The sequence below is a fragment of the Orussus abietinus genome, unplaced genomic scaffold (assembly GCF_000612105.2).
Source record: "Orussus abietinus isolate OABI.00-Male unplaced genomic scaffold, Oabi_2.0 scaffold21, whole genome shotgun sequence".
Lineage (NCBI taxonomy): Eukaryota > Metazoa > Arthropoda > Insecta > Hymenoptera > Orussidae > Orussus > Orussus abietinus.
Window position 1 is genome coordinate 1,229,714 of NW_019396018.1, and position 24,343 is coordinate 1,254,056.

At 45.6% G+C, this 24,343-nt stretch overlaps 3 protein-coding genes across 17 annotated transcripts in view; 1 reads left to right on the forward strand and 2 right to left on the reverse strand.

Annotated features, from left to right (window-relative positions):
* The window catches only part of LOC105697563 (disks large 1 tumor suppressor protein), a 487,904-nt gene that overhangs the window by 39,578 nt on the left and 423,983 nt on the right, over window positions 1-24,343 (forward strand). The window lies entirely within an intron of this gene.
* Window positions 2,617-5,385, reverse strand: LOC105697566 (facilitated trehalose transporter Tret1). The gene is made up of 2 exons (XM_012420971.1): window positions 5,145-5,385; window positions 2,617-4,657 (listed from the first exon to the last, which is right to left on the reverse strand). The coding sequence occupies exons 1-2, from the start codon at window positions 5,212-5,214 to the stop codon at window positions 3,345-3,347; spliced, it is 1,383 nt and encodes a 460-aa protein (XP_012276394.1). The 5' UTR covers window positions 5,215-5,385; the 3' UTR covers window positions 2,617-3,344.
* LOC105697565 (facilitated trehalose transporter Tret1) lies at window positions 5,728-10,364 on the reverse strand. Its single transcript, XM_012420970.1, has 3 exons — window positions 10,101-10,364; window positions 7,789-7,917; window positions 5,728-7,398 (listed from the first exon to the last, which is right to left on the reverse strand). The coding sequence occupies exons 1-3, from the start codon at window positions 10,351-10,353 to the stop codon at window positions 6,089-6,091; spliced, it is 1,692 nt and encodes a 563-aa protein (XP_012276393.1). The 5' UTR covers window positions 10,354-10,364; the 3' UTR covers window positions 5,728-6,088.

Here is a 24,343-nt window from a genome sequence, read left to right on the forward strand (position 1 = left end):
CTGACAACGGTTACGTTGCCAGCAACGGCGCATCGGAAGTTGGCAGGTTCTCAAATCCAACATTATTGACAGGTAATTATTTCCAGCAGAAGTCTTCTAATGTTGGCGAGAGGATTTTCCTGGCTCGTTACCGTCGGCTATTTCCGGCCGCACGTGATGCGAACGGTGATGGCAGTATCGGCGAATTAGCTGGGTTTCCGGAAGTCAGGACGCGTGTTGGGATAGAAGGAAGGCCAGTGTCCTGCAGGACGTAGTGGTCAACTGCTACATCGTACGGTCAACCACGAGCGCATCGATCCATTCCAGAGCAATGCCGTTTCGCTGATCTGGGTCACAATCCATAAATGCGTGTCTGTCCGCAGTATCTATTTTTCTCCCTTTTCCTGGCATAAACTGGAATCTGGAACATTTTTTCCGAGTCTTCTCGGCTGCTATTATATATGATGCATCTAGAATGCTTTATATCCGTGAAATCTCCCCGAGAAATTCTCCCTACATGAAATGGACTTGATAAACTGTTAAGGATTTATATAATATCTTTTTTTGAGAACTATCATCGAACACAGTACTTCATTTTCTGCCTGATTATGCGTGGATAACTTTGACCGCTCGAGTCTTTAATGTAACTTTATAAGCATTGGGACCGGGATAAGAGAAGTTGGATAAACTATACTATGTACTCTATATTTTGATAACAATTATTGTATTTTAAACGCCACAATGGCACCTTCAAGTGATCTTCGTCAAGGGACACAAGTCGTTTACAACGTTCTTTATCTTCAAGGCATTAGCAAAAGGACTTTTGAAAAATGATACCTAAATTCTTGAACAGGAAATACTGCAATAACTTTCTGAACAATTTAATACTTATCGGCGGTACTGCCCGCGATGTCTTTCTTGGGGTGCGGACAAAACGAATTTATGTTTCTGGGCTCAATAGACGAATCGGCCACTTTAAACCATAAATCAAATAGTTTGTCGGACCGACGGACGAAATGTGTAGACACCGACGGAATGCTTCTCGCGAATCTGGGCCAGAACTTGTAAATGCGAATCTATGTGCCCTAGTTGGTCTTGACGCGTGATCGATGGCCCTCCTTGTCTCCATTTCTTTCTTAAAACTGGCTTAGACGCGACGGCTGGCCCACTTGCCAATTTGGCAACTCGGTTGCTCTCTCGGTATGTGGAACCTAGAAATGTTTCAATTCCAGACTCAAATGTTTTTCCTTTGATGCCACCGGTAATGGCCGGCACTATTTCCTGCGCCCCTTTCGAAATGCATCCGAATCTCCAACTAGATGCTGCAATTATTTCCACTTTCTCGTTCCAAATCGCATTATCTCCAAGAACTTCCTCATCAATATTTTTCCTTCTTCTACCTTATATTGGTAATTTCCTTTTCTTTTCCTCACACCTAAATAATGGTACCTGTATGTACAAAAGATATTTTTTAAATATTTTTATACCCTTTTCTAAATTAACTTATCCGCTTTGAACATGCTACCATGCACATCCGCACATCTTGGACCCCTTTTCCCTGGTCGATCGCGATGCGTCGATCCATTCCTTAAAATGCGCAAGGGGCGATTAATCAGTGTTGATATATGAAATTTCAATAGATCCGGAGCCCTCGAAGCGTAGGGATAGAGTCGTCTGGTAAAGGAGCACCGACCACTCGGCGTAATGGCGTGGAGAGCACTTACCGTATCGTTTGGAGGATCGATGTGCCTCGAAGTCCGTTTTACGGAAAGCCTGGCCTGTGATACGTGCCTGGCCGGAAATTACTTGGGTCGCGCACTCCGCTTTCTTCTTCTCCTCTCGTTGTTGCTCCGGAAAATCCTCTCGGCCGGCTATAAGGTGTTTACCCAGCGTAGGAGGTGCCCATCGGTACCCATCCACCTTGGACCCTGGTCTAAGTGGATGAAACGAAGGAAACGGCACGTTTCGATTCGATCCCGACTCGATCGAGACCGACGAAATGATCTGGGATGGAGCCGGAACGTCTTCAACGTTTACTCCGAGGAAACCGGGTTTCTCTGGATTGAAAGGACTCCGGTGGAGGTCCCGAAGAGCTCGACCCACGCGGGGCTGATTTTTGCGGAGACCCGATCTGTCGTCCGTTTCGTCGTCGCTTTGTCGGTCCATGGTCCCGTGAGATAGGGACAATGGGTTCGGTACTTTTTATTATATGTTACCGCGGCGCGGAGAACGTTACGACTGTCGTTATGTTACGTTGTAACGCAACGAATGGAAGCGCGGGAACGCACGAAACGTTGCCTCGTAATTTTGGAGGTTGGCCACTTCTGGGGGTCAAGCGGTAAAATAATCGCTGTACGTTATTTTATTGCCCTAAACACCGAAATGGCATATCCAGAGAATTGTGTCAGAGAGATTGCGTAGTAAAGGACTTTTCCTCTGGTCAGGTATCGGCAATTAAGTGGAAGTCGCGGTGGGCGTTGATGGGAATTTTTTATTTGCGGGGTATGACAAAGGAAATGTCTCCACCCTGTTTCGGGTGATCACACTTTGACTGTTTTGGTATTCATCCGGAAGCGGATTTGCGACCATCTAACAATAAGATGACATTTGAAAACGATCACGAGCACGTAACAATTATATATATATATATATATATTTTGAGATGAGTGTCTTGATGTAGCGTGTGCAAATAGCACTTATCATTGGCGGTGGGGGGTCGACCGGAAGCACGAGACAATTGCATCATTCGATTTAAGGTTCTCATAATTGCACATTACTTATCGCCAAGATATGTACAGCTGTGAAGACAATTATATGCGTATCAGTCAGGCTATTAGCCAGGACACCTTCATTACGGGCTGACGACATCGTAGATTGTTAATTACTCCGAAGAAGATAATTGCTGACGGATAAGACAAACTATTCTTAGAAGAAAGCACTTCGGAATCCTCTGAAACTGACGTCGAAATATCCGCCACCATTCTCATCTCTTAGAAAGACCGCATGAGTGTTCCTTTTGTTCTATTTCTATGCATTATCGTAGACAGGGGCGAGTAACAAAAACGCATTAAAACGATTAAGTATCCCTAAAACGAGCATCCAGACACTGTAAATCGGAGAGTACGCGGTTCATCCTTAATTAAACCCGGCACAGTCCTTGGAGAAGGAACTTAGTCTCATCCGCGTATACATATACCGTTTTCCAAATGTCTAGTTTCGATCGGGTTCCTTCACGAGCTCCTCGAAGTTCAGCTCAGTCATGGAGATTTGACGTGATCCGCAGACGGGTTCCCAGCTCTCCGGATAAGTGTTCGGGTTTCCTTAACTCGTTACTTCATTGCTAGTCCAGGTCCCGTTGACAGGGTTTAGGTCTTTGCTAGGTCCTCCTGAATTTGTTGCAACGATTTGCCTTTGGTCTCGGGCATGTAAATCAGTGCGTAGGGGATCGCTAGGATGACGATCCCTCCGTAGATCCAAAATACGTAGTGCTCCCCCAAGGCGTCCACCATGGGTTGATAGGTCTTGCTGGACACGAAGGCGAAAATGGCCGAGGAGGCGCTCCCGAAGCAGGCGGCGGTGGACTTGACGTTCGCGGGGAAGAGCTCGCTAAGGACGGTGCTGGGGACCGGCATGAGACCGGCGAACACGGCGAACTCAAAGACGATCAGAGACACGACGGGTAGCCAATCCAGTAATTCCGAGTCCACACCTTGGTCTAGGAACAGGAAATGCATGCCTAGGGCGGCCAGGGATGCCGCCACTCCGGCGCACGAGGCGATCAACAGGAACCTTCTACCGCACTTTTCTATCAGGTAGATCGAGAGAGCCGATGCCAGAACCCCAAACATGCCGACGATGTTGACGACTGTTGACGGGGCCATGATCTGGGCCTGGCCCCTCTTCAGGATGATCTCCATGTAGAATATCACGCTGTTCAGGCCGCACATCTGCATGAACATGAAGAGCACGACGATTAGGATCATCGCCTTCCGGATGTGCGGCTGGGTCATCTCTTTGATCTTCTGCGAGCAGGTCTGGGACTGCGAGGCTGACACGAATTTGGCCAATGACGTGAGCTCGGCTTCCGCGTCTCCGTCCCCGTGGTACCAGCGAATGGACTTCTTCGCCTCCTCCATGTCGTTCTTGAGAACCAAGTGATGGGGGGATTCGGGGATCCAGAACAAGAGCGCGATCAGCACTATGCACGGTATCAGGTTGATCTCGCTGGATATCGTCATCGGGAGGTTGGCCCCTGTGAGGGATGCGATCACGTTCCCTGCTGGTGTCCCGCAGATGGCCATAGAGACCAGGGCACCCCGGATCGAAGGATCGGCTATTTCGCCGAGGTACAATGGAAAACTGCTAAATGCCATGCCCAATCCAATACCGCCCGACAACCTGGCAGCGTACAGCCAGCTCACGGAGTCTGCAATGATGGTCAGTATCCAGCAGAGGGACACCGGCACGCAGGTGACCAACATGGTGGTCTTCGAGCCTATGAACTCGACCCCGACGGAACCGAGCACTGCTCCTGCCAACCTGCCCAGGTTCATCAGAGATGCCACCCAGGAAGCCTCCTCCGGAGACAGAGGAATTGGTGAATCTTCCACGGTCAACTTCGCCAGGTATGGCGAACTCCATCCGCCCAGGAGACCCACCTCAATGGTCAGCAAGGTCACTGTATGGGATACATCATTTGCAATAAATCGTACCAATTCATGGTATCGCGAACACTACTCCCGTAGCTCTCGTAAATGATCGTTTTTACCGTGGACTTCATACCAAACCTTGGTTAAAAAAAATAATTAAAAAAAATGAGACTTCGTTCGATATCCTGAGATAAAAGAGAGAAACAGCGTGATTATTAACGTGATGGTTTCATCGTGCATCATTGCATCGGCCATGGAACAAAATGTCATCCATGCAAATTTAATGTAAAAGTAAAATAACATAAATACGGATGATCACATACTAGCTAGTCTGAAAGGATTACAAATTTTGACGTATAAGTTTAACTTCCGGAAGAGCCGTGAATATGATTAACTATAACGGAAGGTGAAAATCTGGTTGAAGGAATAGTGCGGTTTCAGGAAAAAGGTCGATCAGACAAAATTAAATTTCTGTACAGAATAATGAAATTATTTAGAAAATTGTAGTTTTCTTACCGCAGATACCGCCTAACCATTGCGACCACATGATCTTCGTGGATAAAGTATCACCGATCGCGAGCACCATGGTCCTAGGTCGAAGTTCCTTGGAAGACTAATTTCATCAGATCATCGGTTTCGTCTCCGGCATATTCGATATACGTGAAAAAGTTATAATACGTATTTAAATTTGATAAGATAAGAAATTGAAATTACTGGTAGGGGTGCGACACACATGTGTATGCTAAAGTCGCGCCAAGTTGTGTATGCATAATGAATCTTCCCACATAGCATGATGTAAATTGACGATGAGCTGCGTACTTTCGATGGACTTAAAGGAGACAGGTGTTTTTTACTTTCCCGTGATGGGTGACGAGGGTAATAGGTCCGTCTTATCTTAGATATGTCGTGATGTCTTAGTGACGTATGACAAACGGAAATTTCGATAAGATCCAAGATGCTGCGTAAAAGAACATTGGGTGGATCACTATTGATCTCAGCGATGCGGCACTATCTCTACTAAACTTTCGAAGTTGAAGGTTGCAGAATCGTCTATAAACGTGGGGCTTGGTACGAGAATTGTATTAATTACAAATAATTATTCTGTGGTCAAAAACATTAGTTTATTAAAAAGAGACACATACAAATACATCAATTCGTAAAAGACTATGAACAACACTAAGAACTAGGACGGATGAAGCCAATTATTTGTTGCCTCCTTGCTTACCGGTAACATTATCTCAGTTTTTTATCATTTTCGGTACCATTAATAATTTTAATTGTGTCGGAATGCACGTTAATCTACTTTATTAGGTATCACATATCTAAAATTCTAAGCGTGACAACCTGCTCCTAGTCTTTCAAAGTGAAGTTTTCTGATCTTCATTTGACCTAGTCGTTGGATAGTCGGTCCAAAGGTACGTTATCAACAGTCCCTAATGACTCTTGAGATCTGTTTCTCTTTATTTGTTTTCCAGCATCTTTTGTATATCTTGTAGAGATTTCCCCTTGGTTTCGGGAACGCAAAGCAAGCTGAGCGTCATGAAGATCAGCATACCGATTGCATATAAGTAAAGGACATACTCCGTGGAAAGTAGATCCACCAAAGGTTGGAAGGTCTTGCTCGAGAGGAAGGCAAACACTCCGGAAGTGATGCTAGCCACGAACGCCGCGACGCCTTTGACGTTGGGGGCGAACATCTCGCTGAGGATCGTGCTGGGTATCGGCATGATCCCGATGCAGACAAACAGTTGAAAGAAGCACATGGAGGCGATCGGCAGGGCCTGCAGCGGGGCGGGATCGTAGCCGTTGGTCAACAAGGTATAATGGACCCCAAGGGCAGCTATGGAGACGGCCACGCCGCTTGTTGAAATGGTCAGAAGTACCTTTCTGCCACATCTGTCAATTGCAAACACGGAAATCCAGCCCGACACTATTCCGGCGATGCTGCTGATGATCACTACCTCGGCGGGATCGAGGACCGTGACTTTGGCTTCTCGCATGAGGATCTCCATGTAATAAACAATGCTGTAGACGCCGCTGAGTTGCATGAAAATAAATAGCAGGCCAATCACCAAGAGACTCTTCCTGTTCCTGGGGGTGTTGATCTCCCGCCATTTGTCGACCAGGGTCAGGGAGTTTGTCTGCACGAAATCCTTGAGAGACAACACCTCACTGGGTACGTCGACACCCCGGTGGTACCACTCGATGGATTTTGTCGCTTCCTCGATCCTGTCATGGCGGATCAGGAAATGCGGCGAGTCGGGCAGAAGAACGAATAACAGGAGGAATACTATGTTGAGCACCAGGCTCACGCAGGAGAACGTGATCATGTCCATGTACGGGCCCATCACGTTGCCCAGAAGATTGCCGATGGGGAAGCCGTTCATGATCACACTGACCAACGCTCCGCGGATCGATGGGTCCGCGATCTCCCCTATGTACAAGGGGAAGCAGGCGAAAAACATCCCCATGCCTATCCCGAAGGAGACCCTGGACACGTAGATCCATACGACCGACTCCGCCACCGTGAGTACCACCCAGCCCAGAAGCAGGGGGATCCCCGTATACCATACCGTCTTCTTACTGCCTATGTATTCCGTGGAAATCCCGCCCATCACGGCGCCCAGGGTCCTCCCGATGTTGATGTAGGATGCCACCCAGGAAGCCTCGCTTTCCGTGATGCGATTCGTCGAGTTCTCGCTGGTCAACTTGGCTAAATATGGCGAGGTCCATCCTCCGCATAGCCCGATCACAATGGACAGCAGACACACTGAAAATCGATTCGGTCTAGGTAATTCATGCATTACGTCAAATTGTCATTTCGCTCCAGGCGAATTGAATTCGGCGAGTGATGGTTTTCGATGCAAGCGAATTCTGATGGACGCATGCAGATTTTATCACGATATAACTTTGGCGAATGCGTTCTAGGCGTACTTATGTAAGGGGAGTCCATCGGATTACACTTTCGACCCCACGTTGTCCCACTTCGGCATGTAGCATTTCTTTACAGTTACCTTTTCATCAGTTTTAGAATAAATGCTCGTAGTCTGTCGATCTCTTTCACGGAATCGGAACACTCGCGGGACTGCTCTTTAATGGCTGAGCTGGCGGCGATGAACGCGTCTTCGATAAGAGATTATTATCGGAAATGATCACTAACCTTCAACAGCGGCGAGCCAGTGGGGCCAAACTCTGTATTTGAATGACGTCTTTACGGGGCACAGGACCATCCGTGTACCGTGAGGCACCTTCTCGGTACCGTCCACTAAGTTGAGAAGCGTTCCCTTGTCTAGAAAGAAAATCAACGAGCGTGCATCAGTCGTTTCCAGCGGAGTTTGCTCTCTGATAAGACGGAAGATTCAGTATTTATTGACTCGATGTCATGGTTATTTACATCGGACAGGAGCGAGAATTGCCTGAAAATAGCAGACATTTTGGCGCATGACGTTTCATCGTGCCAAGTGCCAATGACCGAGCATAATTTATTTTTAACTACGTTAAGAGGTCATCAATTATTTCCATCTAATGGTTTTTCGTTTCAGTTTTTGGGAATCACTGGTTTTTCGTTCAAGTGTTTAAAAGAAAATTGAAAAAAAGAAAAATACACCAGATATGCAATTTCTACGAACCGGGTATCCTTATGTTTCTTTGGTTAATGGACTTAACGAATGTAATTACTGTGTTCACAGCATCTTTTAGCTCGTATAAAGCGTATTGGTGCGTTAAGTGATTCCGTCAAGTCATTTATGTATTTAGCTTTTTACGGCGATTATTTGCATACATTTTATAAATATTGAATATCCGGAACGAAGAAAGAGTTGTCGTAGTGAAATATTGAAATGTTCTTTCCCGAGAAAACGTTGTTAGGCTGTGCGACCCGACATTTTTGCATTATTTGGCTGCAGCTTCCTGTATATTTATATTTTCTCATCGTGTCATTTACGACGTTAAAACAGCGTACACAGCACAGAGGATGTCCGTTAGGGGTATAATGTACAGAGTAGTAAATGTGATATTCTACCGTGCTACTGTTTACTCTGTACACATTTCCGCAAGCAGCCATTTGCTTATATGCCGATATTATTTTTAGCCTGTTTCCAGGTGGATGATCACCGTGTATGCAATGGGGATATTTTCTTTGCGCATCGGATTTACATATGGTGGATGCATAGAATCTTGCTTTTCAATGAAAACGGAGATGATAACGCGCGTTGAGAATATGCCGGAAATCATCCTCGCGCTTTTGCGCTTCCGGGCAATCAGTCATCGGGACGAATGCACCATTTATAATTACACCGAATTTGTATAAAAACTCACCAAGGGTGAATTTTCTAGAAGCTAGTATTACTTTATGATTAGTTCTGTAATGAGAATTCTGTCCCGAGATGGCAATGAGGAAATTACAATTCTTTTTAAAAGACGGTAACGAAGGTAATATGATTATTTCTTCCGAGAATCATTTTTAACGTTTATTCAGATATCACAAGTAAATCAGGTTTTTAGATGATTTTTTTACATCGCTAATTCGGATTTGCCTAGAAAGTAACTTTTGGTTCAGTTTTTCTAAAATGGCTGGCATTTTATAATGTACCTGAAGAAGCATCCCCGAAAAACAGGATTCACGCCTGCAAACATTAATGTCATGAAGTGTGCGGTTAGATTGAACAGCTGCCATGACTCTCGATAACGAGTGTGCCAGAACTGAATAATATATTGTGTACTTAGCAAAAATTTCGAATCATCCATCCGGATAGTCTGACTTAGAAAACATGATACAGTCGATGATGAGCTTTTAGTCTATAACAATGGTTCATATAATCTGCTTTAAAAATTCTATAGATACTTTTGCCAGCTTTGTTTCCCCTGGCATATGCAGGATCTATTATTGAATTTTCTCATAACGTTTCCCGATCTTTATACCCTCATCCTTTATTCTTAGGATATGCCTATATGGCATGGAAGTACCTGCGCGAACATACGTATGTTTCGGGTTTCAATAACTTCTCTTAATACCCCTGCAGCTCAGAAATATATCGAGTAGCTATGGCTGTACATATTCCATTTATGCTGCCATTTCATAGAAGTTTACAACGAGAATGTAAAATGTTTATCGCTTCCAACACTTCCTTGGAGGCCATTAATTGGCTCTCCTTCCTTCAAGAATGATATGCCATAAAAAAGCCATAATTGTAAATTCAGTCTCGCAGTTTTTATCGGGTTATGTCAACTCGGTTGCACTCGTACTTGCTATTTTGTTCCAATTACAGGTACTGCGAATCTTTTTACTTTTTTACGTGCACTATTTTGGTACCGGGAAAAGAAGTTATAATTTATATTTGTCGGCACTTTTTATTAGTATAGTAAGAATTTATAGTAACTGCTCCTGTTACTGCTGCTACTACGACTACTTTTAAACGGAATATTTCGAGGTAAATGTTCAATATCATGCGATTCAATTTTCATTATACCTACTTACAAATACTTTCTCGTTCAATTGTCCATTTCTCTTCGCTTCAGTACTTGGTACGTAAGAATTTCTTTCCTGGACTGACATATAATACCAGTTGCCATTGTTAAGATTGTCACAGAGATCGAAAGCGTTTTTCGAATCTTCATTTATTTGAATGTCACTCGATATCACTATTAATTTTCCCATTGCTACAATTCTATTGACTAATTTTTTTCTGAATAACATATTATAATATACGTGAAATAAGTTTCGCATCGTCACTGAAAGTGTTGTCTGCTACTGCGCAAATATACAACTAAAAGCAGATACGTGCCATCGATAATTGATACCTATTTTACTGCAGTTCGACCTGGTAATTTCCCACGCAACATTTGACTGATATGGTTACGTTGCAAGGTTATGTACGAGGTAACGCACGACCGATAATAGTTAAAACGTCCGGGAATATTTTAACTGTTTCTTTTTTTATTTTATTTCTCTGTGCAGTAACTACAATATCCTCATAGAAACTATCTACACCTTAAAATGTGGAATAACATTATAAAAGAGATTTTCATGATTTTTTAAGAGAGGCATATATAAATCCACTTCAGTTCCGTGCAGGTATTTTTCTGAATAGGAATTTGAAATGAGAGGTCGAAAAAGGGGTATGGATGGTACGCTTAATATTAAGTTGAACAGTCGAGATTATTATTTGGCGAATTTCGGTTGTTGCCTGCGGAAGTGTAATAAATTTCCTCGGGATAGCACAGAACGTGTGCGTTCGACAGTTCGTAACTTGATGTGCCTGTTAAAGTTAGTCTTGGTATGGACGAAGTCAGTTCTGGCTATTGCAGCCCATGTACGGTCGACGATTATTCGATGGTCCTTGCCTCGAGCATTTCGTACTTCGATGAAATCCGGAAACTTCAATATTTGATATAGAGACGGACAGGAGACTTGCGACTATTTCGGCTATACATTGCCTGATGACGTGTAAATCGGGTTACCAGCTTCCTAGAACCGACCAATCGAATTTGCTCGAAAGTCCAGTTATTCCCGAGGTCGATCCTTGGATGAATTTCCGATATCACGAATTTGTTCTAGAAAATGTATCTCTCTGTAATTATCATTCCCTTGGGTTTCTCATAATTCTTCGATACGAGAAAACGCTTAATGGACCAGATATAAGCGAAAGCGCGAAGACAAAGCGCAAAAAAAAATTTGTTTAACCATTAAAAAGCTATGACTGTCGTTTCTTCAATTTTTTCGCATTATTTAAAATTAAGAAACCGCGTATAAATTAGATGTTGGAGCATACTCTCGCTTTTCCGGGTGTTCCAGGTATCGCATACAAGAAACATAATGTATATTTCTAGGAAAGCGTTAAAAATGAAACTCCTACAATTTCATTCCGATTGGGAGGAAGTAACCTCCTTCCCCCACGTTCAACGCCGTCGCTTAAACTAGGTAACAGCTAAAAATATTGCATTTTCGAACCATATCGCATTTCCCTTCCGCGCGTCTACCCATGCCTCGACGCTCCCGAGAAATATGGCGGGAGAACTTCAACGGCCGTTCATTTTATTCCCCTGCCGGCATCTTCGAGAGTTCAATGAAATTTAGAACCTGCGCCGGAGCATCCGGGAAGAATAGAGATGCCCGGAATAAGATATAACCGTACAAAGAGGCAAGCGCGTAGCGGAGAACTCGAAGATGAGACAGTTACGTTTCACGTCACATCGCACGTCTCGAAGGAGTCATAAGGGCGAGTTCTCGAAGCCGGTGCCTTCGTTCTTGCACCTTCGGCTCTCCGGCTTTTTCTCCTTCCCTGATAACTTCCAATTTCATTCTTCTCCCGGCGTTTTCCCTCCCCGAATTCGCCCGGCCAGACATCTAGTTTTCCGGGAGCCTCTAGCGAGTTTCGCCCCGCAGGCTGCCAATCAAATTGACGGTCGAAAAACGGCTCGGTGCGAATCGTTCCGATTCCTCTCTGCTCGATTATCTCGGCGTGCTGTAACTTCCGAGCACTTAAGTCAACTTCCGGCCCAAAGCCGCAAGAAGCGACCACCGATGCTCCGCTTATGCAGCCGGTAGTTCCGCGTAGTTGCCCGCCGTTTCGCTCGCCTAAGACTGCACGGTGGTATTGCAAAGTGAGCCGGGAACTTTTCAAGATCGTATTCGCAAAACCAGTGCACTGCCGCGGCGAAGTTTAAGCCTGGATCCACGAATAAAGTGGGGGACTAAGAAGTTCGATGGAACTCGTAATTGACGAAGGGCTGCTGGCCGAGTTAAGAATGGGACACGAATTACCCTTCCAGGCTTGCCACCGTAAAATCCAGGAGGTAGAATTATTCTTGGCTTGATTTTCACGGTGGGACGTATCGCACTCTTGCGGAAGTTAATTTCAATCCGAGAAAGGGTCCTTCGTAGTGACTTGAAAAAATTCAGCCGTGTCTTCTGATTTCCCGTATTTCTACTTCATCTGGCACGTCTCTACATTTGTTTCTTTTAAGTAAACAACGAAGTGGTAACACTTCGTGCATATTTATATATATCGTGCATATTATAAAACAACGACGTCCTTCCGCTCCTTTGATTCCGAGTTCTGGTACTGGAATGGAAGTTGCGTCTCCGTTTTGTGGACTTAGCTTTTTACCCGACATATCTTCCTAAGATTACGTGTAACTAAAACGACAACCAACGTCGTTACCTTCGACAGATTTTAACACGAATCGAGAACACCCTTGTCCCGATAAAAATGCCGGCAGTAAAGGAAGAAAGGAACTGTACATCGATTGAAGCTCTTTCCTTTCGGACGCAATATCCGCGCTTGAGGTATAATTGTAAAGGAAACAGCTGGATTGGATCTTTGGAAAGGAATAACGGGAGCAGTTTTATCAATAAATGCTCGCGTTGGTAGATTTCAAGCACTTGAGAGCTTTGTCCCCGAAGTCAAACTCCATATCCTTGCAGAAAAGGGCAAATTGGATAAGAAAAGTCAAAAAAATCGAAAAATATTACTCCTGAAGTCTAAAACCAACCAATGTCGAAAATATTAAATGTTAAATTATTATTCATCCATAAAATCCAAAATCCTATCTCTTGACAAGTAATCTCATTTTCCCACTTACCAACGCATTAAAGCGACAGATATTAATCTTGGCTCCGAGTGCCACACCTCAAGGTGTGTTCTCTTCCGAAAGCCACTTCTCAGGACACCTTGTAAGCTCAATCATGACGCTTCCTTCCAAAGAAGAGGCGTCGTCTGAAAGGTAGATTCACTCTGAATGTTATATTAATGAATCATTTTTAATTAATTAATCCGCAGGCGAATAAGGCTTCCTCGGCCCGGGAGGCTCGGTCGGCCCGGCGCGCGGGAGTGGGAGGACAAAGAGGCTCCCAATTACGAATCCTTCTTTCGTTCGGCCCCTTTCTCGTTGGCGCTCTTCGGGGGGTGTGCTTTCCTTTAAGGCAGAGGGACCGTAAACTGGATGCATATAGATAACCCGAAGTAACGTTCCGACAGAGTGCACTCCTAGGCGAAGCGAGGCTGCGGCGAAGTACACCGCCAGAGTTCCGGGACTGCATTTCGAAAGCTATTACCACGGAGCCGAGAAAGACGGGGTGCAAGCCGCGAGGATGCGCCTCGAAATACGACGAGAAAAGACGGCTTTATGACGTAACCTTATTTTATATCATTTAAGTTAGCGCAACTTTAGTTCCGCATTATTTCATCCGCCAATCGTGGGATGCTGGAGGGGGTCCTGGGAATGATAACCGAAGGATTGTTCAAAGTTCTGGTCGGAATCGCTGGATGACTCGGTCACAAATAGTTGGAGCCGTTCAATCGGGATCCCTTGTTTCGTACAATTTTTCCCCCCTACGGGCAATGTGGGTAAATAACGAGTAAATAACTTCCGGTTAGCCGGATCGATAGCTGCCGTTTCCAGCGCTTCGGTTGGCGATCGTCGAATAATATTATTTTCTAATCCCTCGAAAGGCGACGCCACCGCTTCGCGGAAATTGCCAATACAGATAGTTCTCCCGGGCGTCGAAACGGGGACCCATTCCGTGAATAAAGTTAACCCCCTGTTGTACCCTGCAAGAGGGAAGGTGGATACAGGGGTGACGTGGGATATGATCACCCGTGGATGGACCGTTTGGTGATCGAGACTGCCGCGTTCGGTGCACTTCTTTTTATGTTCAGGGGTGTTACGGTTATATTAGACGAATTTGGACCTTCTAGTAGAAAAGAGTGTTAAGAAAGTTGATTTAAAAGCTCTGATTTCGGAGTCATAAATCCACGTCGATGTGAACGAGGTCGAATGATTGATGAAACCAGTTGAAATAAAAATATTTCACGCAAAGCTACGCGCCGTCATTCCACCGCTGTATCCTGTAAATGGGCTTTCATCCGGAAACATGAAAAGTCAATATTCTCATAATTTTATGGATTTTGTAATTCACGGCCCTCACGTATTTTCCAGATATACCTACATATTTCAAATGATGTGCGCCAAAGACGAAATTAGCACGTTAGAAATGAAACTATGAAACTATAACCTGAATTCTCGTAATTCCGGCGTTAGTTTGTCAGCCGTGTAATCCGAGTCCACCATGTCTCTAACACCCTGTACAAGGTGGGGCGGAATACGGCACTTGCCAATTGCGAACGTTGTTTTCCGTGAAATATTGATTTATGACAACGAAGAAACGGCCGAGCGAGCGTTTTATCCGCCTGAACGTAGTCGGGGCGGAAAGCTAGTAACATTACATAAGTGTACCCCTCCTCGATGAAGTACTCGTCCGAATCAAGAAGTACCTCGAAAACACCGAACATTTTTTAGCGAACTCGGCGAGACGGAGCGCTGGAATTTTTGCCATTCTCCGGGTGGCCCGAATGAGGTATTTCGTCGGCGGTCCCAGATTGGACGGCGTTCCATTTCATTGATTCCCGGGTAAACGCGCAATAAATGTAACGATCGACCGGAGCACTTTATGCGGCACGTCAAACCGGAGAGACATTCTCCGCGGCGGACAGCGGCGATGAGAAATAATAGTCGGTTCGCGACCCAGATCCGCCTTTTCGCGAGCACTTCGATTCCGAGGTGGTCGGACGTGAGAGACTTCACCTGGATTCGGGCTCGGATATGTGTGCGGGGATTCTCGTCGGATGGATTTCCGTCTTTTTGCAGGGAGGGATACGCCACCCTCGGGCTCCAGGAAAATTGCGAAGTGAAGCGCCTCGGAAGCGCTTTCGCGCAATTACGAATAAACGCGACGCCTCGGAGCGCATCTCGCTCGTAATTTCGGGAAATCTTGCTCCCCCGGGAGCCGCCGTCCGGAAAGGGGGATTATAAGTCGAAGTTAAAGCCCCACCAAGGGTGAAAACCCCCAAGGTGGAAAGTGTCGGGAGGTGTCGCTCGTGCAGGTGCGAGCAGCCTCGCGTTTACGCCTTCACCTTTGTGTGTCCATGCTGGAAACGCGTCCTACTTTTGCGGAACTGCCACAGTCTTCCTTCTTTCTCTCGATGCGTTCCTGTTGCGGTTTCCGCCCGAGGATCCCGCTCCCGGCGAAAATCCGGGACTGCAAGTTTTTCGGATTAAGGGGCTCACAACCCGGACCCGACTGTGGGGGAATTGGGGCCGGCTGCTCCGGGATAATCTTCTTGAGGGGAATTTTTCTCCGGAAAAAAATTTCGAAACGCTGTTTTGCGTTCAGCAGATATCCTGAAACTTTCAAATATTGCCCGTTTAATAATGCACGCGAGGTACTCGAATTTTCTGAGATAGTCTCTCCGGAGCACTCGGGTACACCCTCGTAATCCCACCCATTACGCATACTTACCCCCGTAGATAAACTCGTCCTTTTAACATTTTAAATACTTAAAAAAGAGCGTATCGAAGGTCGATGCCGCGTTTCTTCCCGAACTTCGAGAAGCAAAGTTGGGACGTGGGGTCCCAAACGGCTGATCGAATGTCGCTCAGCGGGGAAACTTTAAGTTTATTTATTTTCCCCGTGAGATTACGATTTTACTTTTGATCACAATTCCTGTGGAGAAGAATGATGTTAGGATTTTCCACTTTTCTTCCTCGGCCTTAGCAGGGAATCCTTAAAAGAATAATATTGAAAGAAGGGAAGTCGCGAAGGGACGTAGCTCGCATCTTTGATACGAGCTTTAGCTGTCCGCTTTATCCTTCATGTGCCACGTCGGGAAGGTGAATTTCCGCGTACAATCTCTACAAGAAGCAGGTTTAACCGCCTTATTTCTGCGGTTCCGGGCCAGTTGGACGGAGAATTCTCTCTCTTTCTCCTTCTCGTCCCTTGGCCTCATCTGCCCGTCCCTTTCTCTCTGGGAAACTCTTTCGTTCCGAGCAAAGCCTCGGCACTTGCAGCGATTTAGTGCCAGGGAGCAAACTAACGTGACCGTCCTGCTGTTCTCGTCTCTCCGGATCCTCGACGGTTAACTTTTAACTTTGAAGAAGAGCCTACCGATGGCTCTTTCCGTCTCTGGTGTTATCCACGACAAGATCGTACATTTTCCGGCTCTTTTATTTCGAGTCCCTGAAAGGAAATCGAACGCTTATTGTGATTTCCCTTCTATGGATGTCCTATGTCCGAAGGATTCCTTAATTTCTAATTTCATTGCACCGATTATTTCATTATGGTTTATCGACTGTTTTATTCGAATGGCTCAATGACCGGGCAACAAAATTCCTCAATCGTAGGAGAACTATTATAATTTCGAGTTCTTCCGGCGAAACGGCATTGAAAATGGCAGAGTTCTTGTTAGTTTCCGGAATGGTCAGTGGTCCAAGAGGGAGACAGAGAATTTTGGCAAGGGAGGCAGAAAGCAGACTAAACCCAGCTGGGCATGTTCTGCACGGTGGATTGGTCCTTCCACTCAATCGAATCTATCCAAACTTCGAGATTTCCAGTCTCTGCGAAGTTACGACGATTCGTTTGTCTTCGAAGGACCGAAGTTCCCTCGTCTTGGCGATATCGCCATTACGGAGTCATGGGGTGCTTTTCGGTGCACATCAATTGTAGGTTCTACGTCAATCAGAATCCATGAAACGGTTCCAATTTCACAAAGGGTATCGGTAAGGCCAAATGTTTCAAGGAATTACGCGAACTCGCCAAGGATTAAATTTTCTTTGTAATTCCACACGAAAGCGAGAGAAAACACGAAAATCGCTCCACTCCTAAAGTGTTAGCGGGTGAAGTACTCCTCGTAGCAGCAGCTCCTCTGAAGTACGTTTTCCATTACGGAAGTTGTACATTCGTATGTGCAAACTGGGCTCGTTTCGTCTGTCGCGGGAACTCAGTCACTTGGTGGAAGCACGTGGCAGACGAAAAACCGAAAAAGAATGGAAAATGTCGAGTTTCGTTTCGAAACGTCGACAGCTCTTCAGCTCGTATTTCCGGAGTTTTTAAATTAACTTGAAACTTGGATATTACCATTCAACGAGAAGATTTGTATTTCCGCGCATATAACAACCGGTTGATACATATTAAATGTTATTTTACATATGATGTGGGAATATTAACTGATCTTAAGAAATCGCAAAAGTAATTCTCGTAAAATGAAAGTTACGCAAACCTCTCTCAAAATATCACCCGATTTGTTGGAGGCATGAAGAGGATTCATACTTTTTACGCGGTTAATTCTTAACGCTTTTTCGGGCTGAATCAGTTTTAATGAGATTCACGATTTCGACTAAACTCTTTGTTACAAATAAATTCAATTAAACATAAGCAATACGTATACTTGTATCTAAATAGTGGAACTTAACGAATATCCTTCAATAAAAATTTCTGCACCATTCACATTCCGCGCGATGGACTACATTTCACCAACGATTTCATTTAAATAGAAAATAATTACAACATCGTGGGAGTCGCCCAGGTGGAATCGCGTAACCCTTCCTCCATGCGAGCTCGAAGATCAGCCTTCGCGATGGAAATGAATCGCTCGAAACAATCGCGAGATTTGTCGGCGACGCGTCATGTGCCGATGCAGTCGGTCGGAAGTTGGGAGCAGATTATTTGAGCTCGCTGTCAAGAGCAACGACTGACGACATCCGGGAGCCGTGAAATCGGCCGTGGAGATCCGTCCTATCCGTTCCGGTGGCCGAAAGCGGAGGCGGAAGAGGAGGCCTTGGGGGTGGCGGCGCAGGAGGTTTCGGTAGGGGGTGGTGGCGCGTGGGGTGCCCGACAGGGTGGAGGCTGCGGGGTCAGGGATGTTGGCAGGTTGCAGGGGGTGGAAAAGGGGCGAAAGCCGGCAGTCAGCGGGTCGGAGCCGCCCGGTGCGGGTGCCCTGTGTGCGAGTCTCTGCCGCTTCTCTCTCTCCCTCGACGAGCGAATCCACCCTTCGGGGCCGGAAGTGCAGAGACACCCGAGAGGGTTGCATCTTCCCGGGAGCGACCGGTCCAAATACGCATCCTGGCCCGGTTTCGCATCGCATTCGGTGATAAATCCAAGGCCCGGAAGCTGCGATCGTCAAGGTTGTCTCAGGCGAAGTCGGAGATCAAGGGAGGGTTTCGAGAATCTCTTTGAATCTGGGATCGATCGACGAAAGAGACTTTTCGACCGGAGGCATTGGCGGATACTTGGCAAGAGTGAATCGTGATAACTGGTCTACCGTTGGGCCTTTTCATCTTGGTTAATTGGTGCATTTCCAGCCCTGGTGGATGTGCACCGTCGATGCACTTCGAATCGGACGTAACGCGGTAGTGGTGATTAATGTTTGGATGGTGGGTAATTTATCTCGTGTGCGGTAATGTGCTGCGATTAAACCGGTGGGAGCTCGCATTTTGCACGTGTTTAAAGTGCAGCCAACACCAAGGATCGTCACGGTGGATTAACGTTGCCTGCGAAGGTAACGGTTGAGGAGGACGAGACGAAAAGCGGCGTGGACTAACACGGTTGATGGAAACCCTGAAACTGGATTAAACATCAGGGATAGAAATCCCTTATCTCGCAAATACTTGGACTCATCCATGGATCAATTCGAAAGGACAAGGCATGGTTGCTGATAATTGACTAATCCCGGTCCCTATCAATCCGGTGGTCAAATCGAATATCCAGCGATAAATGTGCATTTCCAAAATTGTTCAACAAGGAAAAATTCATTGAGGTCAATTTTCGCTTCGTTAAAGGCGGGGAAAACGATCCGAGATCGGTGAAAGTTTTACTGGAAAATTGCAATTCCCGGGTTAAATCGATCCGTCTAAAATCGATATAACGTCGGGATGATAATTGAAGCTTCTGTGCCACAGCGTGTAATTCGCTGCGGTCGCGTTAGCGTGCCGTAATTGAAGCTGCGTGCTGCGCCACTGGAGCGGTTCTACAGACTGTTACAAATTCGATAATCGTACATGTACACGTCAGTTATCGGCGCATGTGGAGGTTTACGCGAAGGTACCCCGAAGAAACCTGTTGAAACTTTAACGGGCAGCTTTGTTGAGCGCAAGTCGTACACGACTCGTTTCTCAGCTGACATGCGATGGATAAAAGGAAGAACGAGGACCCTTCCAATTCTTCTGAAAAATATTTACTAAATATTTTTCGTGCGGAGAGTAAAACAGTTGACTACACCACATTGCCTTGTACCGGTTGACGAACCAAGGGAAATCCGCTGAATTGTCCTTCACGAAGAATCGCTGGGATCTTCCACGGTAGCATCACACATATTCAGGGTTATCTTCAGCATCCAACGACGACGGATTTGGGGACCTTGTGGAGACGGAAACAAAAGACTTTAATCGCGTCGCTCTGGTACTCCTTCGTGGTACATCGTTCCCGCGTCGTCGCTTCAACGAGCCTCTTCGGGTACTTCGACCCTGACATCATTATCTTCCCTCTAAGCTCATTAGGAAGTGACGTACGACCCACGACGGTGGTACCCTCAGCCCCTGTCGTTCCGTGACTATTCCTAACCAAGGAACTTATCGTTCACCGGGTGTACGAGTTAACGATCCCACCGGTGTTCATCCCAAACTTCAAGAACAATTGCGATACCAACCTGAATAGACACTTCTCCCTTACGACCAGGATGGATACTCCCGCATTTACTTAGACCAATTGCCAGTGTACTGCTCGCGAATCTCGAAGAAGCAATTAGGCCAATGAAAAAGTATTAACAAGAATCGAGAGCTAACGAGTTAGGGGCTTTCTTAGTGCCTAGTCAGATGTTAGGGAAGTGTCCCCCAGAAATTGAACCCAGAAAATTGATTTAGGAACCCCGGGTTCCTGACTTATCACTAGTCGCGCACTCGTCTACTATTCGACGTACAGCGTCATGTCAAACGCGACATGAGACTGCTTAGAATTGCTTGTCGCCGGTTGCACGCGACAGCTCCGATCTGCCCAATGCGACGCGACACATCCGAGGTGGTCGCGGACAAGTTTACGATACGAGCGGACGGTTCGCGGTTACGACGACTCCGACGTCCACCCCGTGTCGCCGGTTTAACGACACCGTTTTAGGACGGTGATAAATGGAAGTAAATCGTTACGTCTTCTGCTAGGAGTTCCTTTCCCGACGCAGCGTTCTCTGGTCACTTATACGTTCCCGACGTCAATCGTCTCAAGGAACTGGGAACATCTCTCGGAAACAATGTAACCTTTCTGGATGTTGCGGATTACCAATAACAGATAAGATACTGATGGTCTGACGGACAACTAAATGTCAGGCAGTGGCTTGATTGTGGATATTAAATATTTCCTCGATATCGAAGAACCTCTACAAACTGGGGATAGTTCCATGGAATGAACTAACAGTTTTAAACGTTGCTGACAATCCAATCTCGGATGAGGGACCATGGTCTAATGGATAACTAGATGTGGGTCGCTGGTCTGATTGTGTCGTTAAATGTGGCTGCTAATTGAAATGGAGTACATTGAAACCGAGACTTCTCAGCAAACTGGGAACAGTCCCAGGGAATGATCGATCTGTTTTGGACGTTGCCGGTAACTCAATCCTAGAAATGAGACTGATAGTTCGATGGACAACTAAATGTGGGTCACTGGCCTGATTGTGGACGGTGTTAAGTGTTTCTCCAATATTGACGAAGTTGGAGACGCTGAAATCGAGTCTTCTGAACAAACTGGAAGTACTTTTAGGAAGGGATCTAACTGGTCCGGACGTTATTGATAATCCAGACTGCGGATTAGAAATCGACGTCCTAGTGAACAATTGAATTTGGGTCATTAATCTGATCGTGGACAGCCCCAACTATTTTCCCAACATTGACGAAGTTATTCACGCTGAGAGTGAGTTTTCTCAAGAAATTGGAAACACTCCCAGGAAATCGTCTAATTGTTGTGAATTTTCCTATTAATTAAGACTACGTAAGAAACCGGTGGCCTAGTCATTAATTTGATCGTTGATGGTACTAAGTGTGCCCTCAAGACTGACGAAGTTTGAGACATTGCGATTGATCTTATTCGCCAGCTTCATTCTTCGCCCAGAATCGATACTCTGGAACCAATTAATAATTAATGAACCCAGGATATGGTTGCATTAGTTACCAAGCGCTCGTATCTTGTTCAAGGTACCCTGAAGGGATAATGCAAATACGGCTTGGGGGAGCTAGGGATTATTTAACTAGTCATGCCAGCTCCTATAAACTGAAGTGAATTTGATGATATAACAAAGATTGAAGCACCGTAAACAAGTAGTAGCGCTTTAATCAATCTGGAGTACGGTTCCAGGACGATATTTAAGGTGTTTGTTAATGCACGTTGACGAGTGTATTGAAATTCCTGTTGCGGTTTTCCTGGATCTTCGAAATGAATTGAAAACTCGAATAGCAACCTTTGGAACAAAAGCTAAAGGGGGTAATTGTTCTTGATGTGATGACTGTTTGGAGTGCAAATTATACTTGTTAACTGATGATGACGGAAATCAAGTCGTAATTGATTGGAGGAGCCTGTATTGATGTACCTACATGGTAATGACTCTAACAACTAATCGCTTTAATCACACGGATATACGGTAGATATTTGCAGAGTGATTTAATTCCGACTATTAGACGAGTGCTACGCAAACCTGGGATTTCGCTATGGTTTGCAAATGATAAAGGAAACTCAGTACGTGTTAAACCGGTTAAAAGACATCGCATTTACTCTGCGGGATTGAGTCCCAGTTAATTACAGTCTCTTCATCCAGTGACAAAATTCTTCACTGGTATAATGGCTGCATCGTAATGCCATAATTCAACTAATCGGATGAACACATCGCTGTTCAGTGTTTGAAGTCCTAGAAATAAAGAATAAAATAAGAATGAAACGAAACATTGAAACGGTTCGTGAACCGACAGAGAACGTAAATTTGTTGTTGGACCGTAGCAGTGTATACGTTAAATTAAGAGAAACAATTGTTTAACCTGGACAAGTCCAATCTATCGAAAAACACGGATGTACAACGATAACGTAATCGGAACTCACCTGTTCATGAACTCACGCGTGTAATTAGGTCGCAGTTCAATGTAACGGCCGTTAAATCGATTTTACGACCGTTGAATGAATCAGCAAGCCGAAATACCGTTTAAACGCGCGAATCATTTAAACCCATCGACAAATCAAAGTCAGGAATAAAAAGTGCGATCGAGTTAAAGGGTGATCCGTGACGCTGCGGTCCCTTTAATTATCGCGGTCTAATTTCATCCCTCGGGGAAAATCGAGCACTCCGGCGATCCCTTTTTTTAACGCCGATACACGTAATTAATCGCCGGTTAATCAAACGCGCGTGAAGGACCTGCCAGATACCACGATCGGATGATCAGCTAGTGGCACTCCTGACTTAATCGCGCCCTGATTGACTCGAGTTTCATCAGAAGTTCATCGAGGGTCTGGTGCCTGATATATCATCCCCAACTTCGAGGACCGTCGACAAATTCGAGTTCCATAAAAACTGGAACTTCCTGGTGTCTGTTACACGCGGAGGGAATCGATTAGGAAGATTAATCGATCTCCGGGAATAAGCTCTCGACACTGTTACCGTATTATATCAGGATCGGGTCCAAGTGAACAGGTCATACTGGATCGAACATTGCCAGCCACATTTGCAGCAGAATGAAGATCTGAGTGGTCATCATAAAATCACGTTTCGTACTTGGTAATGCTTTCCGCTGATCAACCGACCGATTGATGGATTAAGTGTCAGGCAGCTAAAATTGAAGTGGACTTTGGAACTCTTAAAAAAATAGTGCGTTGGAAAAATAGACAGTAGCGAAAATCGGCGATTTCCAATCATTCATCCCCTGTTTGAACCTTCGTTGATGGCGAGCGATTCTGCGAGGGGATAGGTCATTGGCGGACCAAAGTCTGCATGGGAAGGAGCTGCGATGTCGCACTCGATCTTTCTTGGGAGCGCGATCCTGCCAGCAGTTATACATCAAAGTGAGAAATCGGGGAGGTCCGGATCGATCGATGACGTACACGCATTTAACTTTTGCACACCGATCACTCTCGTGGCAAATCACCGAGCGAGTCGCCATCGATTCGCCCGATAGGGCCGACCGGCGATAGCCTTGTGGTTTCGAGTGACACTTGATGGGATAGAACGTTACGCTTTGCACCCGGAATCTACACGGTGTAAAGCACGTTTACCTCGGCATGATCGATGCACCGAGAAGTGCACCAAGAGCGACGCGTGCTTTTCCCAATGTCTTCACAGTCCCTCGAGTGAAGAGTCGTCGAGGCTCGAATCGATTGACCCTGTGAACCGATTGGACGATTCCAGGTATCACTAAAGGGTACAAAGCGAAGTCACTTAACTCATACAACCGACCCACTCTTGATGTACAGGAGTCCCTAAAATCCAGGCTAACCCTGACTGCGTTACGGAAATGCATGATAAAATTAACTTTCAAGTGAATACGCTGAAACTGGTGTAACTAAATCAGGCGTCATATTATCTTGAGGTACCCGCTGTCAATTGGACTACTCTTACCAGATCGAAAAAAATAATCATAAGAACGTTAACGTCAAACGTTTTGCATCTTCCTAGTTGAACTCTACCGAAGTGGTAATCCCTCTTTGCCACCGTACGTCCTGGATGTTCTTTGTCAAAAAGTGTGTACAGGAGTATTTAGTGCCTCGCATTTCATACCCGTCGACGCATTAACGCGTCAAGTATTCGGGAGTGAGAGTGAGGGTCAATCAAAGCCGTGGGTGCGACTTTGGATGGTGTACGGTCGAGTCGACGACATATTGGAGCAATCACGCGGCAGTTGACTGTGCACTCACGCGACGA